This window comes from Somniosus microcephalus, chromosome 16 (assembly GCF_052327205.1).
Source record: "Somniosus microcephalus isolate GS21.2 chromosome 16, FLI_Smic_1.0, whole genome shotgun sequence".
NCBI lineage: Eukaryota > Metazoa > Chordata > Chondrichthyes > Squaliformes > Somniosidae > Somniosus > Somniosus microcephalus.
The window spans coordinates 99,998,587-100,018,031 of NC_141002.1; the positions used below are offsets into that span (position 1 = coordinate 99,998,587).

The window sequence follows — 19,445 nt, forward strand, 5'->3', positions numbered from 1 at the left end:
ACATTGAGTGTGTCAAACATTGAGTGTGTCAAACTCTGAGCGTGTCAAACATTGAGTGTGTCAAACGCTGAGCGAGCCAAACACTGAGTGTGTCAAACATTGAGCGTGTCAAACACTGAGCGTGTCAAACTCTTGAGTGTGTCACAATGTTTATAGATTGCAGTCGACTATAAATAGACTTTCAGTCTGCCGAACACTTAAGTCCAGTTAGACTCTCCGTAGCCTTTCATATATAAGCACAGGAGTCATGTTCTGACCCACAGATGTTGGATAAGCTGCTAATGATCTTTTTCTTTTAAGAGTCCAGCCAAACACTTAAGACACAGACAGAAGTCAGTTCTCAGCTGCCCTATTAGCTAGTAGACGTAAGCAAAGGCACTCTAACTTAAAGGGACATTGAATTTATTTATCTTCGCTTCACACATCTTGTCACTCAATGCCCTTGGGTATTTGGTCCCAGACGATCTATATTTGTGTTGAGTTCTAGTTTGCACTTTGCCTGGAGGGAGAGCGGCAGCTCGAACACTGACGGGGATTCAGTCACCAGTTAACGACAGGTGACGTTCTCTTTTGCTTTGTCCGTGTGCTTCATTTCGCCGTACTTGTGGGAGAAGTTGTTGGGTTTCCGCTCCTTTACGCCGGTAATTTTTAGCAAAATCTGGGCGGAATCAGCCGAACCAGCGCAAAGGATCGGGGAATTTTAAACGTGGGTGAGTTACACCCGAATCCACTCAGGCTTGTGTTTTCCGCTGGTTTCAAGATTCAATTTGCCCGAATCAGGCCCCAACCACAATACTGACCCCGCCCCCCGACGTGGACACGATGAGATTCCGCCGGTCGCGCCGGTTCGAGGAGGCCCTCATATTGTGCCCATTCTCTGAGGCCCCTCACATTGTGCCCATTCTCTGAGACTCTTCACATTGTGCCCATTCTCTGAGGCCCCTCACATTGTGCCCATTCTCCGAGGCCCCTCACATTGTGTCCATTCTCTGAGGCCCCTCACATTGTGCCCATTCTCTGAGGCCCCTCACATTGTGTCCATTCTCTGAGGCTCCTCACATTGTGCCCATTCTCTGAGGCCCCTCACATTGTGCCCATTCTCTGAGGCTCCTCACATTGTGCCCATTCTCTGAGGCCCCTCACATTGTGCCCATTCTCTGAGGCCCCTCACATTGTGTCCATTCTCTGAGGCTCCTCACATTGTGTCCATTCTCTGAGGCTCCTCACATTGTGCCCATTCTCTGAGGCCCCTCATATTGTGTCCATTCTCTGAGGATCCTCACATTGTGCCCATTCTCTGGGGCCCCTCACATTGTGCCCATTCTCTGAGGCGCACGGGCGCCAGTCGGCACGTTTTAAAACATCAAAAAATATTTAATTTACTCAGGAACTGACGAGTATGCACCTAATGAAACTATTCAGTGGTTCAGTGGAGTGTTTTTAAAGTCACTCACAGGCGGAGGACGGGACACTCTGATTAAAAATGCTGATTTTTTTGATGCTAAACCCGTTTTCAGTTGTATTACTAAAGCTGCACCGGGTCACCGCTCTTCAACACATCAAGGAATACTTTCTAATGAAAAACAAACCCCTTCCGTTCTGTTACGCTGCCCGATAGCGCTGGTTCATGGAAGATTTTACATTTGTGATTACGCACATGGATTTTAGTGCAAACTTGAAGCCTCACCTAACATGCGCAGTTTCAAGCGTGTTTCGGGCGCAGTTTCTCGATTGCGCCCAAATCGGAAACTCTACCCCTGTCAGCGTCTTATCCGGAAGATTCCGTTAACCCGTGCTTTTTGTGGTTAACGTCTACAGCACGCGGAACGGCCGGGTAGCGCGTCGAGCTCACATTAAAGTGGGCACAGGTTGAGTGGAGTACTCCTGTGCATCTGTCCCACTCTCGATAAACCCAGGAATGGGAGGGGTTATTGGAGTGGCTCGACAGGTGAGGGGTGCACCTGGAGAGCAATGTTCCCCTAATTTTTTTTTGGGGGGGGGCGGGCCCTTTAAATGGGCTGCGTGGCCCATTCACAGTTGCGCGCGTGTGTGCAGAATTTAACACTGGGCGAGCCGGTCCCGGGCAGCGCGGGTCCGGCAGAGAGCCAGCGCGGGTCCGGCAGAGAGCCAGCGAGGGTCCGGCAGAGAGCCAGCGAGGGTCCGGCAGAGAGCCAGCACGGGTCCGGCAGAGAGCCAGCGAGGCCGCACAGCTTAGACGGAACGTAGTCTTGCGCAGGCCGCTTGCCAGCTCCTGCCGCTGGAAGATATACTGCGCAGCAAATTTAAAGGGACCACGCACGAAAAGAAAAAACAAAATTAGAGGGAACATTACTTCTTAGTAAGGACAGGTCCTCTGGACTGTTCTTCAGTCACTTTTATACTTCACGTACCCGTGCAGACACTTGATTTGAAATGAAGGAAAATTGCAGTTTATTTTTCTCCCCCCAACCCGATTGCTGGTTTTGCCTCTGATGAAAGCCGAGATTAAATAACCTTTTTATTGGATGGAATATTTTTATCGCTGCTTTTCTTTAATCAATCCCGTCTGGCAGTTGAGTCACTGCTTCTTTCCTCCATGCCTCTCCCTTGGGTTTGAAGACGATTATTTTGTGCAGTTGTAGTTTTCAATTGGCGCTGTACAGGGAAGGGCCACTTTGCTGACTCACTTCAATCGCAGGGCAGCCAAAGTGCAGCGTCACGGGTAAGATTCTTAACCGGTCTGCGTCTCCACAGAGCGGGCGTCAGCCGTGGCTCAGTGAGCCGCGCTCTCGCCTCTGAGTCAGAAGGTTGTTGGTTCGAAGCCCCACTCTGTGAGACTGGAGCCCATAATCTCGGCTGACCTTTCGTTCCAGCACTGAGGGAGTGCCACACTGTCGGAGGTGCCGACCTTCAGATGAGACATTAAACCGAGGTCCCATCTGCCCTCTCGGGTGGATGTAAAAGATCCCACGGCCATTGTTTGAAGAAGAGCAGTGAGGAGTTCTCCCCGGTCTCCTGGGGCCAATATTGATCCCTCAACCAACATCAGTCAAAAAAAACAGATGATCCGGTCATTATCACATTGCTGTTTGTGGGAGCTTGCTGTGCGCAAATTGGCTGCTGCACTTCCTACATTACAACAGTGACCACACTAAAGAACATAAGAAATAGGAGCAAGAGTCGGCCATTTGGCCCCTCCGCTATTCAATAAGATCATGGCTGGTCATCGACCTCAACTCCACGCTCCCGCCCGATCCCCATATCCCTCGATTCACTTAATTGGCTGTAAAGCCCTATGGGGCGTCCTGAGGATGTGAAAAGCGCTATATAAATGCAAGTTCTTTCTTTTCTGTTAGAACTACAGAAAGGTGAAACGTGACTTGTACTTGAAGGTGAGGGGAAGCCTCAGTCCAGTGATAAACTGTTGTCACTGGAAAGCCAAGTGCCGCTGTCTCTTCACTCTGAGGTTGTGGAGAGTAAATGATAGCGATTGGTGCGATGCTGCAGGGATCCGGACAGTGCAGTGGGAAATCGTGCTGCTCACTCAGTGCTCTCCCAACTAAAAGCTGCTGAGGCTGGGGGTGGGGTGGGGAGGGGGTTCAATTGACAATTTCAAGACTGAGATTGATAAGATTTTTGTTAGGCCAGGGTATTAAGGGTTACGGAACCGAGGCGGGTGGATGGAGTTGAGATACAGATCAGCTGTGATCTCATTGAATGGTGGAACAGGCTCGAGGGGGCTGAATGGCCTCCTCCTGTTCCTCTCCTGACACCGCCCACCTTCTCCAAGCTCTTGGCTTGACACATGTTCAGAAAGGAGAGAGTTGGCCTGAAGCCAAGTCCATGCGCGCTCTCTTCCTAACAGCTGTGGATGACTGTACTGCCGCTGTGTTGTAGGTCTCCACAAAGTGCTCGGAATATTCCGATCTCTTGGTAACACAATATACCACACACGCCGTGGATAAGTGGCCTGCGCAGGTGGCCAACATCCCTGCTGGACTGTGCCAGCGTGCTCTGTTAGAAAGCGTTTCGCAGGTGGTTTCCTTGGCTGCTGCCCGCTCGTGAACTCCTCCAGAATCACCCGAAAAACTTCTCTCCAACACGTCTGATCGCCGTTTGATCAGTGCCTGACCTGCTGTGACTGCGAATAGGGTTTTTTTTTGGACCAGGGAGTAACCCAGCCACTTAGATTTACTGATACTGGTGAGATTGTTTTCTCCGAAATGCCATTACTAATGTTCAAATGGAAGACCGAGGAATACTTTCAGCTCTGCTCTCTCAGTGCTCTGTGGTGCTTTTAATAAAATAATGAGTACTAAAAAAAATTGAGTCAACGATTTGAAAAATGCAAAAAGCAAGAACATGTGTTTCATTCTGATCTAAGGAGCTTCACAGAGGAGAGAGGTTTATTTAGCTGCAAGGTAATATTTGTGATATTTGAAGAACAAATTGCCCCGACCATCCAGCATATCGTTTTCTTCAATCCTTTGGACCTTCAAAGGCCGATCTTCGTCAGCTGTCAGCCTCTTTGCCCCTCCAGCCCCCAAAGGCTCCAACAACTCGCAGGTGCTAGATGCCGTTTACATGCTGCTGGCGAAGGGAATCCCGCCCCGAGCCCTCGTCGCACTCCCATGTGCATTATCGCGGTGCCAGGTGCGGCTCAGTGGGTGGCACTCTCACCTCTGGCTCAGAAGGTCGTGGGTTCGAGTCCCACTCCAGAGACTTGAGCACAAAGTCTAGGACGATACACTCAGTGCGGTACTGAGGGAGTGCTGCACTGTCGGAGGTGCCGTCTTTCGGCGGAGACGTTAAACCGAGGCCCCGTCTGCCTTCTCAGGTGAATGGAAAAGATCCCAGGGCACTATTTCAAAGAAGAGCAGGGGAGTTCTCCCTGGTGTCCTGGTCAATATTCATCCCTCAACCAACGTCAGTAAAACAGATTATCTGGTTATTATCTCATTGTGGGACCTTGCTATGCTGAAATTGGCTTCCCTTCAAAAGTACTTCATTGGTTGTAAATTACTTTTGGGACATCCTGAGGTTATATAAATGCAATTTAAAAAAATTATCTTTCTTTCTTTCTTTCTCATTCTCTCTCCCTCTTTCTCTCTCTCTTTTCTCTTTCTTTTCTTTCTCTCTCTCCCTCTCAGAAAGCCTCGGGAGCTCTCGACGCTCAATGAGTTTGATCGAAGGTTTTTTTTTACATTGAAATGAGTTCTGCTCGGAGTTGAACAAAGCAGACACATTAGAAAGAGTTTTCAGCTGTTCACAGGAGCACTGGGAGACTGACATTCGCAGCACTCTGGCGCTATTACCTTGGGACAGCTGCCGTTGTGTCACATTGCACGCTGTCACTTTGGGCAATGATCCACTACTCCAAGTATACGCGTAGCAATCACTGTGCCTTCATTGTCCGATATTTGTAGTGTAGAAATCCAGTCACGCTTTATGTAGGTTGAATTACTGGCATGCTGCTCCAGATTAGGTATTTATGAATTGTTGAACATCCTTCACAAATCAGGGACAATGAGAGCTTTATAGCAATCTCCAAATTCGGTTTAATCATTCCTTGTGAGGATTTTGCTGTATGGGTCAGTATGGAATGAATGTGAAGTATTCACGCCTTTTGCTGTATTTCTCGAGTTTTAGAAGTGTCCTGTTAATCATATTTTCTTTCTGCTTTTTCCAGATTGAGAATGTCGATGCTTGCCTCAGTTTTCTGGCAGTGAGGGGAGTTCATATCCAAAGTCTTTCTGCTGAAGGTAAGCACGGGATCTACTCTCATTGATTCCATGCCCTCTTTCTGTTTCTTCAACCATGGATAGGGAGACCTGATTGGTGCTTGGTTTTGCCATAGATTGAGAGAGCTGATTGGTGTGCAGGTTGCCATGGATAGCGAGAGCTGATTGGTGCTGAGGTTGGCCCTGGATTGAGAAAGCTAATTGGTGCTGAGGTTGGCCCTGGATTGAGAAAGCTAATTGGTGCTGAGGTTGGCCCTGGATTGAGAAAGCTAATTGGTGCTGAGGTTGGCCTTGGATTGAGAGAGCTGATTGGTGCTGAGGTTGGCCCTGGATTGAGAAAGCTAATTGGTACTGAGGTTGGCCCTGGATTGAGAGAGCTGATTGGTGTGCTGGTTGCCATGGATAGAGAGAGCTGATTGGTGCTGAGGTTGGCCATGGATAGCGAGAGCTGATTGGTGCAGAGGTTGGCCCTGGATTGAGAGAGCTAATTGGTGCGCTGGTTGCCATGGATAGAGAGAGCTGATTGGTGCTGAAGTTGGCCATGGATAGAGAGAGCTGATTGGTGCAGAGGTTGGCCCTGGATTGAGAGAACTGATTGGTGCGCTGGTTGCCATAGCTAGAGAGAGCTGATTTACACAGAATCTTTCCAAACGCTTTCTCACTTCCTCTTTCTGAGGCCTATGACTGTTTGATGCCACAGCGATAAACCCCCACGCCACCCTGCACCCAGCCCAACCCTTCATACCCTAAGATAGGAAAGTCGGGCTTAGTTTGGGTTTCAAAACCCCAGCTTGTTGGGGAAGGGGCTGGGGTGAGAGGTAATTTTCCAATTGCCAGTGTGGTTGGGCATCGGATGGTTTCTTTGATTCCTCATTCACGCACAGACTTTAGCAGGTTCTTTTTCAATGTAGTAATAATCCAGAGAACGTAAGTTCCAATCCCACTTTGAGAATTTGAATTCAGTTTAAAAAAAATCTGGAAGTAAAAAGCTGGGATCAGTAAAAGTGACCGTGAACCTGTCGGATTGTCGTTAAAAACCCAACGGGTTCACCAATGTCCTTTAGGGAAGGAAACCTGCTGTCCTTACCCGGTCTGGGCCTATATGTGACTCCAGACCCACACCAACGTGATTGACTCTCAATTGCCCTCTGACGTAACCTAGGATGAAGGTCAGTAAATGCCGGTCTTGCCAGCGATGGCCACATTCCGAGAAAGAAATTTAACAAAAAGCTGTGACACTAAAGTTGAAGTCAACTCACCCTGTAATCTCTTCTATTGCGATGTCACAATCTGTTTTCCATTAAGTTTAGATTCATGGAATGATACAGCACAGAGGGAGGCCCTTTGGCCCATCGTGCCTGTGCCGGCTCTTTGGTAGAGCTCTCCGATTATTCCCACTCCCCCCTGCTCTTTCCCCATAGCCCTGCACTCTTTTCCGTTTGAAGTATTTGTCCAATTCCCTTTTGAAAGTTACTATTGAATCTGCTTCCACCGCCCTTTCAGGCAGCGCATTCCACATCACAACAACTCGCTGCGTAAAAAAAAATTCACTTCATCTCCCCTCTGGTTCGTTTGTCAATTACCTTAAATCTGTGTCCTTTGGTTACCGACCATCTGGAATCATAGAAGTTAGAGGTTTACAGCACAGAAGGAGGCCATTCGGCCCATTGTGTCTGTGCCGGCCGAGAAAGGCCCATCCAGCCTAATCCCACTTTCCAGCTCTTGGTCCGTAGCCCTGTAGGTTACCGCCTATCCAAGTACAATTTCCTAAGAACCCTTTACATAGAAGAAACGTCTCCTAACCTTTCCCGAAGTTCTTTGGACGATGCTCTTATATTTATGGCCTCAAGTTCTCAAATCACCAGGGGAAATAGTTTACTTGATCAAAACCACTCCTAACCGCTAGAAAATTGCAGGCTCGAATTCCTTAATTCGTGTTTTGAATGGGCAAAGCTCGAGGTGCGAGTGGGATTTCGCAAAATTCCCCGCCTTCGTGTAGAAGCACGTACAAAATAAAATGAGTTAGTGCAGGAAAGGAGGTTAAGGGCTCCACTGGCATATTGGCAATAAAGAGGCGAGATGCGGAGAATTATTTTGATGCACTAGCAGGTTCAATAGCAACTTGATTGAGGTGTACAAAATTATGAGGGGCATAGATAGGGTAGATAGAAAGGAACTTTTCCCCCTTAGTAGAGGGGTCACTAACCAGGGGGCATAGTTTCAAGGTAAGGGGCAGGAGGTTTCGAGGGGATTTGAGGGAAAATCTTTTCACCCAGAGGGTGGTTGGAATCTGGAACTCACTGCCTGAAAGGGTGGTAGAGGCAGCAACCCTCAACATTCAAGAAGCATTTAGATGAGCACTTGAAATGCCATAGCATACAAGGCTACGGACCAAGTGCTGGAAAATGGAATTAGAATAGACAGGGCTTGATGGCCGGCGCGGACACGATGGGCCGAAGGGCTTCTTTCTGTGCTGTATGACTCTACGACTCTATGGGGGAGAAATTGGGTGAGTAGCGCCACCTGTTAGCGCCTAAAGAGGCAGTCAGTGGCTGTAGCGCCACTGGCTGCGTCTCCCGCGATATTCAGCAGGGGCGCTAATGGTGGCGTTAGGCATTTGCGCTGCGCCGCCACCGATGACATCATCGGTGTGCGCAGCGCCCCATTCGCAATATTTGGTAGCGAACGCCGCAGTTGCGCCATTCGCTACCCGTGCCCGGTTCACGGGGCCTTACTGTGCCGGCAGCGGCGCAAGTTAAGGTGGAGGTGCGGGGCGGCCGCCTTTTTCGGCAGCCGCCTGCCAGCACCTCCATCCCCAGCCTCCTAACCACCCCCCCGCGGCATTGCCGGCTGTTTCCCGAGAGCCCGGCACTTCTCCTTGGTGCCGGGCTCGTTTGCCGGCACTCGCGAGCGGGGATCGCGCTGTTGCAGGCACCTCCCCCTTAACAGTGGGAGGAAGGCCTGCAGTACCGCAGCGTGCCGTGCCGCAACGTGTGGCGCTGCGGCACGTTGCGTTGCGATATTCAGTTTCAGCGCCCTAAGAGGGACGCGGAGTGCCTCGAGCCTCGCCCCATGTCCCTCGAGGGGCAATGAAACTGAATATCGGACGATCGCTGAAGACTCGAACGCTGCGCTAAATCCTGCGCTCTGGCGACTTTTGCGCCACTTTGGCGCCCCAACCGAATTTCTAGGCCTATGACTCTAAATAATTGAAAAGGAAAAACTTGCCAGGCTACGGGGAAAGAGCAGGGGGAGTGGGACTAATTGGAGAGCTCTTTCAAAGAGCCGGCACAGGCACGATGGGCCGAATGGCCTCCTTCTGTGCTGTGTGATTCTAAAGTTGTCTTTAGGCATTCACTGATCTTTTCTTAAACTGAGCCTCTTAGTGGTTAATTTTATGACCCAGAATCAAGATTCGGAAAGTAATTATTCCCAGTTGAAGAATAACACTCGGTTGTGGCAGAGCTGTACTCGCCTCAATTAAAGACGCTTTTAAAGGAGCAGGTATTGCTCACAGTGTTTTTAACCCTGAAGGCCTCAGTTTCATTTTAACTTGTTCTTTGGGATGTGGGTGACACTGGCAAAGATGCACTAATTGCTCATCCCTACTTGCCCCAAGGAAGTGCTGACGGGTGTTGTTCTAGCGATGGTTATGCCACTTCACAGGGCATGAAGAGACAACTCTGTACAACAACAACAACTTGCATTTATATAGCACCTTTAATGTAGTGAAATGTCCCAAGGTGCTTCACAGGAGCGATGTCAGACAGAATTTGACACCGGCCACATACAGAGACATTAGGACAGGTGAGATAGGTTTTAAGGAGCGTCTTAAAGGAGGAGAGTGAGGTAGAGAGGCGGAGAAGTTTAGGGAGGGAATTCCAGAGCTTAGGGCCCAGACAGCTGAAGGCACGGCCGTCAATGGTGGAGCGATGGAAATCGGGGATGCATACGAGGCCAGAATTGGAGGAGTGCAAAGATCTTGGAGGGTTGTGGGGCTGGAGGAGGTTACAGTGATAGGGAGGGGGCGAGGCCATGGAGGGATTTGTAAACAAGGATGAGAATTTTAAAATCGAGGCGTTGAAGGACTGGGAGCCTGATGCGCCATCAATTACTCAAAAGACTGAAGTTGAGCGAGTAACAATCAGGCTTTTATTAACTAAAGAATGAAGGTCTTGTCTCGAGTGGTCGACCCGTCCAGAATACTAAGGGACTGGGAGGTAGTCACTTATATACCTGGAATAGTGGGAGGAGTCAGCCGAGGCATGTCCAGACCTGTACCTAGTGGAATACACATACAGACACAGACAGGTATGACAGTGGTTTACCACATTCACCTCTTGTTTAAAAATGAGTCCGGCGGGGTGAAGTGTATTTAAAAGTTCGTGTATTGGAGTCTTTCCGGAGGTCTTGTCTGCCGCTGTGATCGACGTGGCGACGGCAGGGGTGGTGGAGCTTCCGGCGTCGCGTCCCGTGTAGGCTGGGGCCCTGGAGTGTAGTCCTCATGGGTGACGGTCCAAGGCGAGCCGGCTGCTGGGGTTGGATATCGGGTCGTGGGGGGGGGGTGGTAATGGGTAGTGGGTTACAGCGGTCCCCGAGGGTGCGAGGTCTCGTATGGAGACTGTGTCCTCCCGCCCGTCCGGGTACGCAATGTAAGCGTACTGGGGGTTGGCGTGGAGGAGGTCGACCCTCTCGACCAGGGGGTCCGTTTTATTGGCCCTCACGTGTCTTCTCAGTAGTACCGGCCCTGGGGACGTCAGCCATGGCGGTAACGATGTCCCCGATGTGGACTTCCTTGGGAAGACAAACATTTTCTCGTGAGGGGTGGCATTGGTGGCAGTGCAGAGAAGTGACCGAATCGAGTGGAGCGCATCGGGGAGCACCTCCTGCCAGCGGGAGGTCGGAAGGCCCCTAGACTTTAAGGCTAGTAGGGCAGCCTTCCAAACAGTTGCATTCTCTCTTTCCACCTGTCCGTTCCCCCGGGGGTTGTAACTGGTGGTCCTGCTTGTGGCAATACCCCTAGCGAGCAGGTACTGGCGGAGTTCGTCGCTCATAAACGATGAGCCCCGGTCGCTATGGATATAGCTGGGGAAACCGAACAGGGTGAAGAGGCTGTTCAGACATTTAATGACCGTGGCACTGGTCATGTCCGGGCAGGGGAAAGCGAACGGGAACCGGGAGTACTCGTCAATGATGTTGAGGAAGTACACATTGCGGTCGGAGGAGGGGAGAGGCCCTTTAAAATCGACGCTCAGGCGTTCGAAAGGGCGAGTGGCTTTTATCAGGTGGGCTCTGTCTGGTCTATAAAAGTGCGGTTTGCACTCAGCGCAGACTTGGCAGTTCTTGGTCATGGTCCTGACCTCCTCAATGGAGTAAGGCAGGTTGCGGGCCTTGATGAAGTGGAAGAACCTGGTGACCCCCGGGTGGCAGAGGTCATTGTGGAGGGCCCTCAGCCTATCGATCTGCGCGCTGGCGCAGGTGCCACGCGATAGGGCATCTGGGGGTTCATTGAGCTTCCCAGGCCGGTACAAGATCTCGTAATTGTAGGTGGAAAGTTCGATTCTCCACCTCAAGATCTTGTCATTTTTGATTTTGCCCCTCTGCTTGTTGTTGAACATAAAAGCAACTGAACGCTGGTCAGTGAGCAGGGTAAATCGTTTTCCGGCCAGGTAGTGCCTCCAATGACGCACAGCCTCCACGATAGCCTGGGCCTCCTTCTCGACCGCGGAGTGTCTGGTCTCCGGGCCCTGGAGGGTTCGTGAGAAGAATGCCACAGGTCTCCCCGCCTGATTAAGGGTGGCGGCCAGAGCGAAGTCGGACGCATCGCTTTCCACCTGGAAGGGGATGGATTCGTCCACTGCGTGCATGGTGGCTTTGGCAATGTCTTCCTTGATACGGTGGAAGGCTAAGCGGGCCTCTGCCGTCACGGGAAAAGAGGTGGACTTGATCAGCGGACGGGCTTTGTCTGCATAGTAGGGGACCCACTGAGCGTAGTAGGAAAAAAACCCTAGGCACCTCTTCAGAGCTTTTAGGCAGTGGGGCAGTGGGAGTTCCATAAGGGGACGCATCCGGTCCGGGTCGGGACCGATGACCCCGTGTTCTACAACACAGCCAAGGATGGCGAGGCGGTCTGTGCGGAATATGCACTTCTCCTTGTTATATGTCAGGTTCAGGAGTTGGGCGGTGCGGAGGAATTTCTCGAGGTTTGCGTCATGGTCCTGCAAGTCATGGCCGCAGATGGTCACATTATCTAGGTAAGGGAAAGTGGCCTGCAGCTCGTTTTGATCGACCATCCGGTCCATCTCCCTTTGGAAGACGGAGACCCCGTTGGTAACGCCGAAGGGAACCCTAAGGAAGTGATAGAGGCGGCCGTTTGCCTCAAAAGCAGTATACTGGCGGTCTTCAGGGCTGATGGGGAGCTGGTGGTACGCTGATTTCAGGTCAATGGTCGAAAAGACGCGGTACTGCGCGATCTGGTTGACCATGTCAGCTATGCGGGGGAGTGGGTAGGCGTCCAGCAGGGTGTAGCGGTTTATTGTTTGGCTGTAGTCGATGACCAGGCGTTGTTTCTCGCCGGTCTTAACGACTACAACCTGGGCTCGCCAGGGGCTGGAGCTGCCCTCAATAATCCCCTCCTTCAGGAGCCGTTCCACTTCGGTTTTGATGAAAACCCTGTCCCCGGCACTGTATCGCCTGCTCTTTGTGGCGATGGGCTTACAGTCAGGGGTGAGGTTAGCAAACAGTGGGGGGGGTGGGACTCTGAGTGTGGAGAGGTTGCATCTAGTGCGCGGCGGGCAATTTGGAGGCTGCTGGCTGCGGACTGTGAGTGGGGGGAGGGGGCCACCGTACGCCATCGTAACGCTTTTGAGGTGGCACTGGAAATCCAACCCCAGTAGAACGGCAGCGCAGAGGTCGGGCAGGACCAGGAGTTTAAAATTATTGAACACAGTCCCGTCTACTACTAGTGTCACCACGCAGTAGCCGCCAATGTCCGCTGACTGGGACTCGGAGGCCATAGAAATCCGCTGGTGCGCAGGCAGGACTGGGAGAGAGCAACGCCGCACCGTGTCGGGGTGGATGAAGCTCTCTGTGCTCCCGGAGTCAAAAAGGCAGTTTATTGCATGGCCGTTTACCTTAACGTCCATTTTGGACCGAGCTAACTGGTGCGGTCTCGTTTGGTCCAGCGTCACAGAGGCCAGCGTAGGGGTCGGTGTGTCGCTGCGAGTATCAGATGGGTGGGGGTTGGCGGTCTGCTGCGTCCCGGCTGGTGTCCAAGATGGCGGCGCCCATGATTCCCATGTGGCTGGAGTCGTCCAAGATGGCTGCTGCTGCGGTGGTTCGCACATGGCTGGGGAGGCCCAAGATGGCGGCTCGCACGGCCCACACGCGGCGCTGCTGGCGTTCGGGGTGGCTTTGGCCTTGCAGACGCTGGCGTAGTGTCCCTTTTTCCCGCAGCCCGAGCAGGTTGCATTCTTCGCCGGGCAGCGCGCTCTGGGGTGTTTGGCCTGGCCACAGAAGTAGCATTTCTGGCCTTGGGATACTGCTGTCTGGCTTTGGGACACTGCTGCGGTAGTTGGGCCGTTGTTGGGCTGTGGCTGGGGTGGCACGGTGCTATGGGGCTGTCCTACCGTGTCCCAGGTTGTCGTTCCCCGCGGCGTCCACGGTGCAGAGGAGTAGGCATCCATGCCCCGGAAGGCTGCGTCCAGCGTTAGTGCGATGTCGGAGGCTTTGTCGAGGGTGAGGTCACTCTGCTCCAGCAGTCGCTGTCGGGTGTAGTTGGACCTGTGGCCCGCTACGAAGGCATCCCGGATCAGTTCCTCCGTGTACTTAGCGGGCGTTACCGCCTTACACCCACAGGCCCGGCCAAGCACGGACAGTGCTTGGAGGTATTCCTCAGTCGATTCCCCAGGTTGTTGCTTGCGACTCCCCAGAAGGTGCCGAGCGTATACTTCGTTCACAGGGCGCGTGTACTGGGTCTTGAGGAGCTGGAGGGCGGCTGTGTACGAGGTCGCATCCCGGATGACTGAGTACACTCGGTGGTTCACCTTGGAGATCAGGACAGACAGTTTGTCCGCATCCGTTTCGACCGCAGTGGAGGCAGTCAGGAATGTCTCGAAGCACGTAAGCCAGTGAGCAAACTTGGTGGAAGCGTCCGCTTCCCGACTGTCCAGGTCCAGGCATGCTGGTGTGAGGATCTTCTCCATTATAAAAAATTTAGTTAATAAAATTGATGCGCCATCAATTACTCAAAAGACTGAAGTTGAGCGAGTAACAATCAGGCTTTTATTAACTAAAGAATGAAGGTCTTGTCTCGAGTGGTCGACCCGTCCAGAATACTAAGGGACTGGGAGGTAGTCACTTATATACCTGGAATAGTGGGAGGAGTCAGCCGAGGCATGTCCAGACCTGTACCTAGTGGAATACACATACAGACACAGACAGGTATGACAGTGGTTTACCACAGAGCCAATGTAGGTCAGCGAGCACAGGGGTGCTGGGTGAACGAGCCACACCAGGTAGGGATGTCAGGTTCCCTTTTCCTGAAAGACATCAGTAAACCAATTGGGTTGTACAACAGCCCGCCAGATTTAATGTCTATCTGATGCCCGCCCACAAATATTAGATTTATTACATTCAACATCACAACTTGCTGAGGTGGGATTTGTACTCACTTCTGGGTTAGTTAGACCGAGACCATATGCACTCCAATTCTGGCCTCTTGCACATTCCTGATTTTAATCCACCATTGACGGCCGTGCCTTCAGCTGCCTGGGCCCTAAGCTCTAGAATTCCCTCCCTAAACCTCTCCGCCTCTCTACCTCTCTCTCCTCCTTTAAGATGCTCCTTAAAACCGACCTCTTTGACCAAGCTTTTGGTCACCTGCCCTAATATCTCCTTATGTGGCTCGGTGTCAAATTCTGTCTGATAATCGGTCCTGTGAAGCGCCCTGGGACGTTTTACTACATTAAAGGCGCTATATAAATGCGAGTTGTTGTTGCCCCGTCACTTTTAAGCTTCAGTTCTGTCATATTACAGAAGCTCTTGGTAAAAGTGAGTGACTCCTGTAAGTAATACGGTATGCGCCACGGGAATTGGGAAGGAATTGGGAATGTTAATACTTGAAATTCATGAGATTCCCACAGAACCCAGACATCCCATAGCAGTGAGCTAAAGCCGGACTTCCAAGCCCTGTTGGAATTTTACAAGTCGGACACTGTCGGATCCATAGGATTGGAATGGTCCACCCGTGCACCACCGGCCAAATATAACCCGTGAGTCCCGGCTAAACAACGACTGAAGCCCAGGCAACTCAGTCCTATTTAGGCGAGTATTTCTCGCTCACTGCCCTGTGTGAATGTCATTGGCCTGAAGGTTTGGTATGGGCTCTTGCCTGATTGGTGGATAAATGCTATATCAGAACACCCAGGGCTGTGACACACAGAATTGAACAGGGGGGGGAACAGGGATTTATACTTTATATAGAGCCTCGTGGCTGCATGACCTACAAATGCAAAGAGCTAGGACACTGCTCATCCAGCGGGCTACGAAGAAATATCCATTTGGCTTCAACCAACAACAACAACAACTTGTATTTATATAGCGCCTTTAACGTAGTAAAACGTCCCAAGGCACGTCACAGGAGTGTTATAAAACAAAAAATTTGACACCGAGCCACATAAGGAGAAATTAGGGCAGGTGACCAAAAGCTTAGTCAAAGAGGTAGGTTTTAAGGAGTCTTATAGAGTCATAGGAAATTAATGGTGGGAAATATGGAGATGGCAAAAACACTGAATTAATATTTTATATCAGTCTTTACAGTAGAAGACACTAAGAATATCCCAACATTGGACAAACAGGGGGCTAAAGGGGGGGGAGGAGCTAAACACGATCAAAATCACTAAGGAAGTGGTACTCGGTAAAATAATGGGACTCAAGGCGGATAAATCACCTGGACCTGATGGCTTACATCCTAGGGTCTTGAGGGAAGTGGCGGTAGGGATTGTGGATGCATTGGTAATAATTTTCCAAAACTCCCTGGACTCGGCAATGGTCCCAGCAGATTGGAAAACTGCTAATGTAACACCCTTATTTAAAAAGGGCAGTAGACAGAAGGCTGGAAACTATAGACTGGTTAGCCTAACATCTGTGGTAGGTAAAATTTTGGAGTCCATTATTAAGGAGACAGTAACAGGACATTTGGATAATCATAATTTAATAGGACAAAGTCAGCATGGTTTTATGAAGGGGAAGTCATGTTTGACAAATTTGCTGGAGTTCTTTGAGGAAGTAACATATAGGGTGGATAAAGGGGAACCAGTGGACGTAGTGGCCTAGAAATTGGGTTTTGGCTTAGCCAGGGCTTTAGCGCCGGAAGTTAGTGCCGGCGCTAAGTCCCCCTGCGCGCGCCAAAAATTCAGTAGCGCCGCTCCCAAACGGCTGCCGGCGCTACTGAAGGGTCTTAGCGCCTGGAAAAGGGCGCTAACTGCCGTTTAGCGCCGCAATTCCGGCGGTGCGGCAGGCTGGGGAAGTGCAGGCCTCCTCCTTCCGTTAAGGAGGAGCTGCCTGCACCCGGCCGCGGCCCGCGCAAATCTGTTTAAAAATGAGCCCGGCACCTCGGACAAGTGCCGGGCTTGCATCTGTTCCGGGGGGGGGGGGGAGAAGTCCGGGGAGGGAGCTGCGGGCAGGCGGCCGGCGGGAAAGCGGCCGGCCGGCGCGGGGCCTTTAATGCGCCGGCGCAAACACATGTTGGACTCTGTTGCCAGAGTCTTAGTTGCGGCTGCCACGGGCGAGGCGGCCGCAACTGAATTTCGGCGCTGGGGCCCGTCGGCATGGCAACCGGGACGCTGCGCACACCGATGACGTCATCGGTGCCGGCGCAGCGCTACCGGTGCAACGCTGCTTTAGGGCCCCAGGGAATTTTTCAACTGGCCATAACTCTGGCGCTAGTCCCTCTAGCGCCTCAAAAGCGGCGCTAAGGCTAGTGAATTTCTAGGCCAGTGTATTTAGACTTCCAAAAGGCATTTGACAAGGTGCCACACAAAAGATTATTGCTTAAGATAAAAAATCACGGGATTGGGGGTAATATTCTGGCATGGATAGAGGATTGGCTATCTAACAGAAGGCAGAGAGTTGGGATAAATGGTTCATTCTCAGACTGGCAATCAGTAACTAGTGGTGTTCCGCAGGGGTCAGTGCTGGGTCCCCAACTCTTTACAATCTATATTAACGATTTGGAGGAGGGCACCGAGTGTAACATATCAAAGTTTGCAGATGATACTAAGATGGGGGGGAAAGTAGTGAGTGAGGAGGACATAAAAAACCTTCAAGGGGACATAGACAGGCTAAGTAAGTGGGCAGAGATTTGGCAGATGGAATACAATACTGGAAAGTGTGAGGTTATGCACTTTGGCAGGAAAAATCGTAGAGCAAGTTATTATCTTAATGGCAAGAAACTGGAAAGTACTGAAGTACAAAGGGATCTGGGGGTCCTGGTGCACGAAACTCAAAAGGTTAGTATGCAGGTGCAGCAAGTGATTAAGAAGGCCAATGGAATGTTGGCTTTCATTGCTAGGGGGATAGAATATAAAAATAGGGAGGTATTGCTTCAGTTGTACAAGGTATTGGTGAGACCGCACCTGGAATACTGCATACAGTTTTGGTGTCCATACTTAAGAAAGGACATACTTGCTCTCGAGTCAGTACAAAGAAGGTTCACTCGATTAATCCCGGGGATGAGGGGATGGACATATGAGGAGAGGTTGAGTAGATTGGGACTCTACTCATTGGAGTTCAGAAGAATGAGAGGCGATCTTATTGAAACATATAAGATTGTGAAGGGGTTGGATCGGGTGGATGCAGGGAAGATGTTCCCGATGATGGGTGAAACTAGAACTAGGGGGCATAATCTTAGAATAAGGGGCTGCTCTTTCAAAACTGAGATGAGGAGGAACTACTTCACTCAGAGGGTGGTAGGTCCATGGAATATGCTGCCCCAAAAAGCTGTAGAAGCTACATCATTACATAAATTTAAAACAGAAATAGACAGTTTCCTAGAAGTAAAGGGAATTAAGGGTTACGGGGAGCGGGCAGGAATTTGGACATGAGTCTAGGTTCGGATCGGTCATGGCCCTGTGGGTAGCGGAGCGGGCCCAGGGGCCGTGTAGCCTGATCCTGCTCCTATTTCGTGTGTCTAATTCTATTAGATGCAGGAGATGGTTCTGTGATAGTGGATTGGTGGTAGGATCAGATCAGCCATGATCTTATTGAATGGTGGAGCAGGCTCGAGGGGCCGATTGGCCTACTCCTGCTCCTATTTCTTATGTTCTTATGTTCTTACAGCACAGAAAGAGGCCCTTCGGCCCATCGTGTCCACGCCAGCCATCAAGCCCTGTCTATTCTAATCCCATTTCCCAGCACTTGGTCCGTAGCCTTGTATGCTATGGCGTTTCAAGTGCTCATCTAAATGCTTCTTGAATGTTGTAAGGGTTCCTGCCTCTACCACCCTTTCAGGCAGTGAGTTCCAGATTCCAACCACACTCTGGGTGAAAAGGTTTTTCCTCAAATCCCCGCTAAACCTCCTGCCCCTTACCTTGAAACTATGCCCCCTGGTTATTGACCCCTCTACTAAGGGGAAAAGTTCCTTTCTATCTACCCTATCTATGCCCCTTGTAATTTTGTACACCTCAATCAGGTCCCCCCTCAGCCTTCTCTGCTCTAAGGAAAACAACCCCAGCCTGTCCAGTCTCTCTTCATAGCTGAAGCGCTCCAGCCCAGGTAACATCCTGGTGAATCTCCTCTGCACCCTCTCCAATGCAATCACATCCCTCCTATAGTGTGGCAACCAGAACGGCACACAGTATTCCCGCTGTGGCCTAACTAGCGTTTTGTACAGCTCCATCATAACCTCCCGGCTCTTAAAGGAGGAAAGAGAGGTAGAGAGGAGGAGAGGTTTAGGGAGGGAATTCCAGAGCTTAGGGCCCAGGCAGCTGAAGGCACGGCCACCGATGGTTGAGCGATTAAAATCAGGGATGCTCAAGAGGGCAGAATTAGAGGAGCGCAGATATCTCGGGGGGGGGGGGCGTTGTGGGGCTGGAGGAGATTACAGAGATAGGCAGGGGCGAGGCTATGGAGGGATTTGAAAACAAGGATGAGAATTTTGAAATCGAGCCGCTGCTTAACCTGGAGCCAGTGGAGGTCAGCGAGCACAGAGGGTGATGGGCGAACGGGACTTGGTGCGAGTTAGGACACGGGCAGCCGAGTTTTGGATGACCTCAAGTTTACGTAGGGTAGAATGTGGAAGGCCAGCCAGGAGTGTGTTGGAATAGTCAAGTCTAGAGTCTAATGCCACTTAAGGAGTTTTTAAAGGAAAGGATTTGCATTTCTATAGCGCCTTTCACAGATGTCCCAAAGCACTTTACAGCCAATGAAGTACTTTTGAAATGCAGTCACTGTTGTAATGTAGGAAATGTGGCAGCCAATTTGTGCACAGCAAGCTCCCACAAACAGCAATGTGATAAATGACCAGATAATCTGTTTTAATGATGTTGGTTGAGGGATAAATATTGGCCAGGACACCGGGGAGAACTCCCCTGCTCTTCTTCGAAATAGGGCCGTGGGATCTTTTACATCCACCTGAGAGAGCAAATGGGGCCTCGGTTTAATGTCTCATCCTAAAGACGGCACCTCTGGCAGTGCAGCACCCCCTCAGCACTGCACTGGGAGCGT

At 51.0% G+C, this 19,445-nt stretch overlaps 1 protein-coding gene across 1 annotated transcript in view; it reads left to right on the top strand.

The window, feature by feature from the left end:
- Nucleotides 1-19,445, top strand: part of nav3 (neuron navigator 3) — a 483,558-nt gene that overhangs the window by 116,007 nt on the left and 348,106 nt on the right. The window contains exon 4 of the mRNA XM_086009556.1: nt 5,669-5,741. Within this exon, the coding sequence (XP_085865682.1) occupies nt 5,669-5,741 (73 nt within the window). The remainder of the gene's footprint in view (nt 1-5,668; nt 5,742-19,445) is intronic.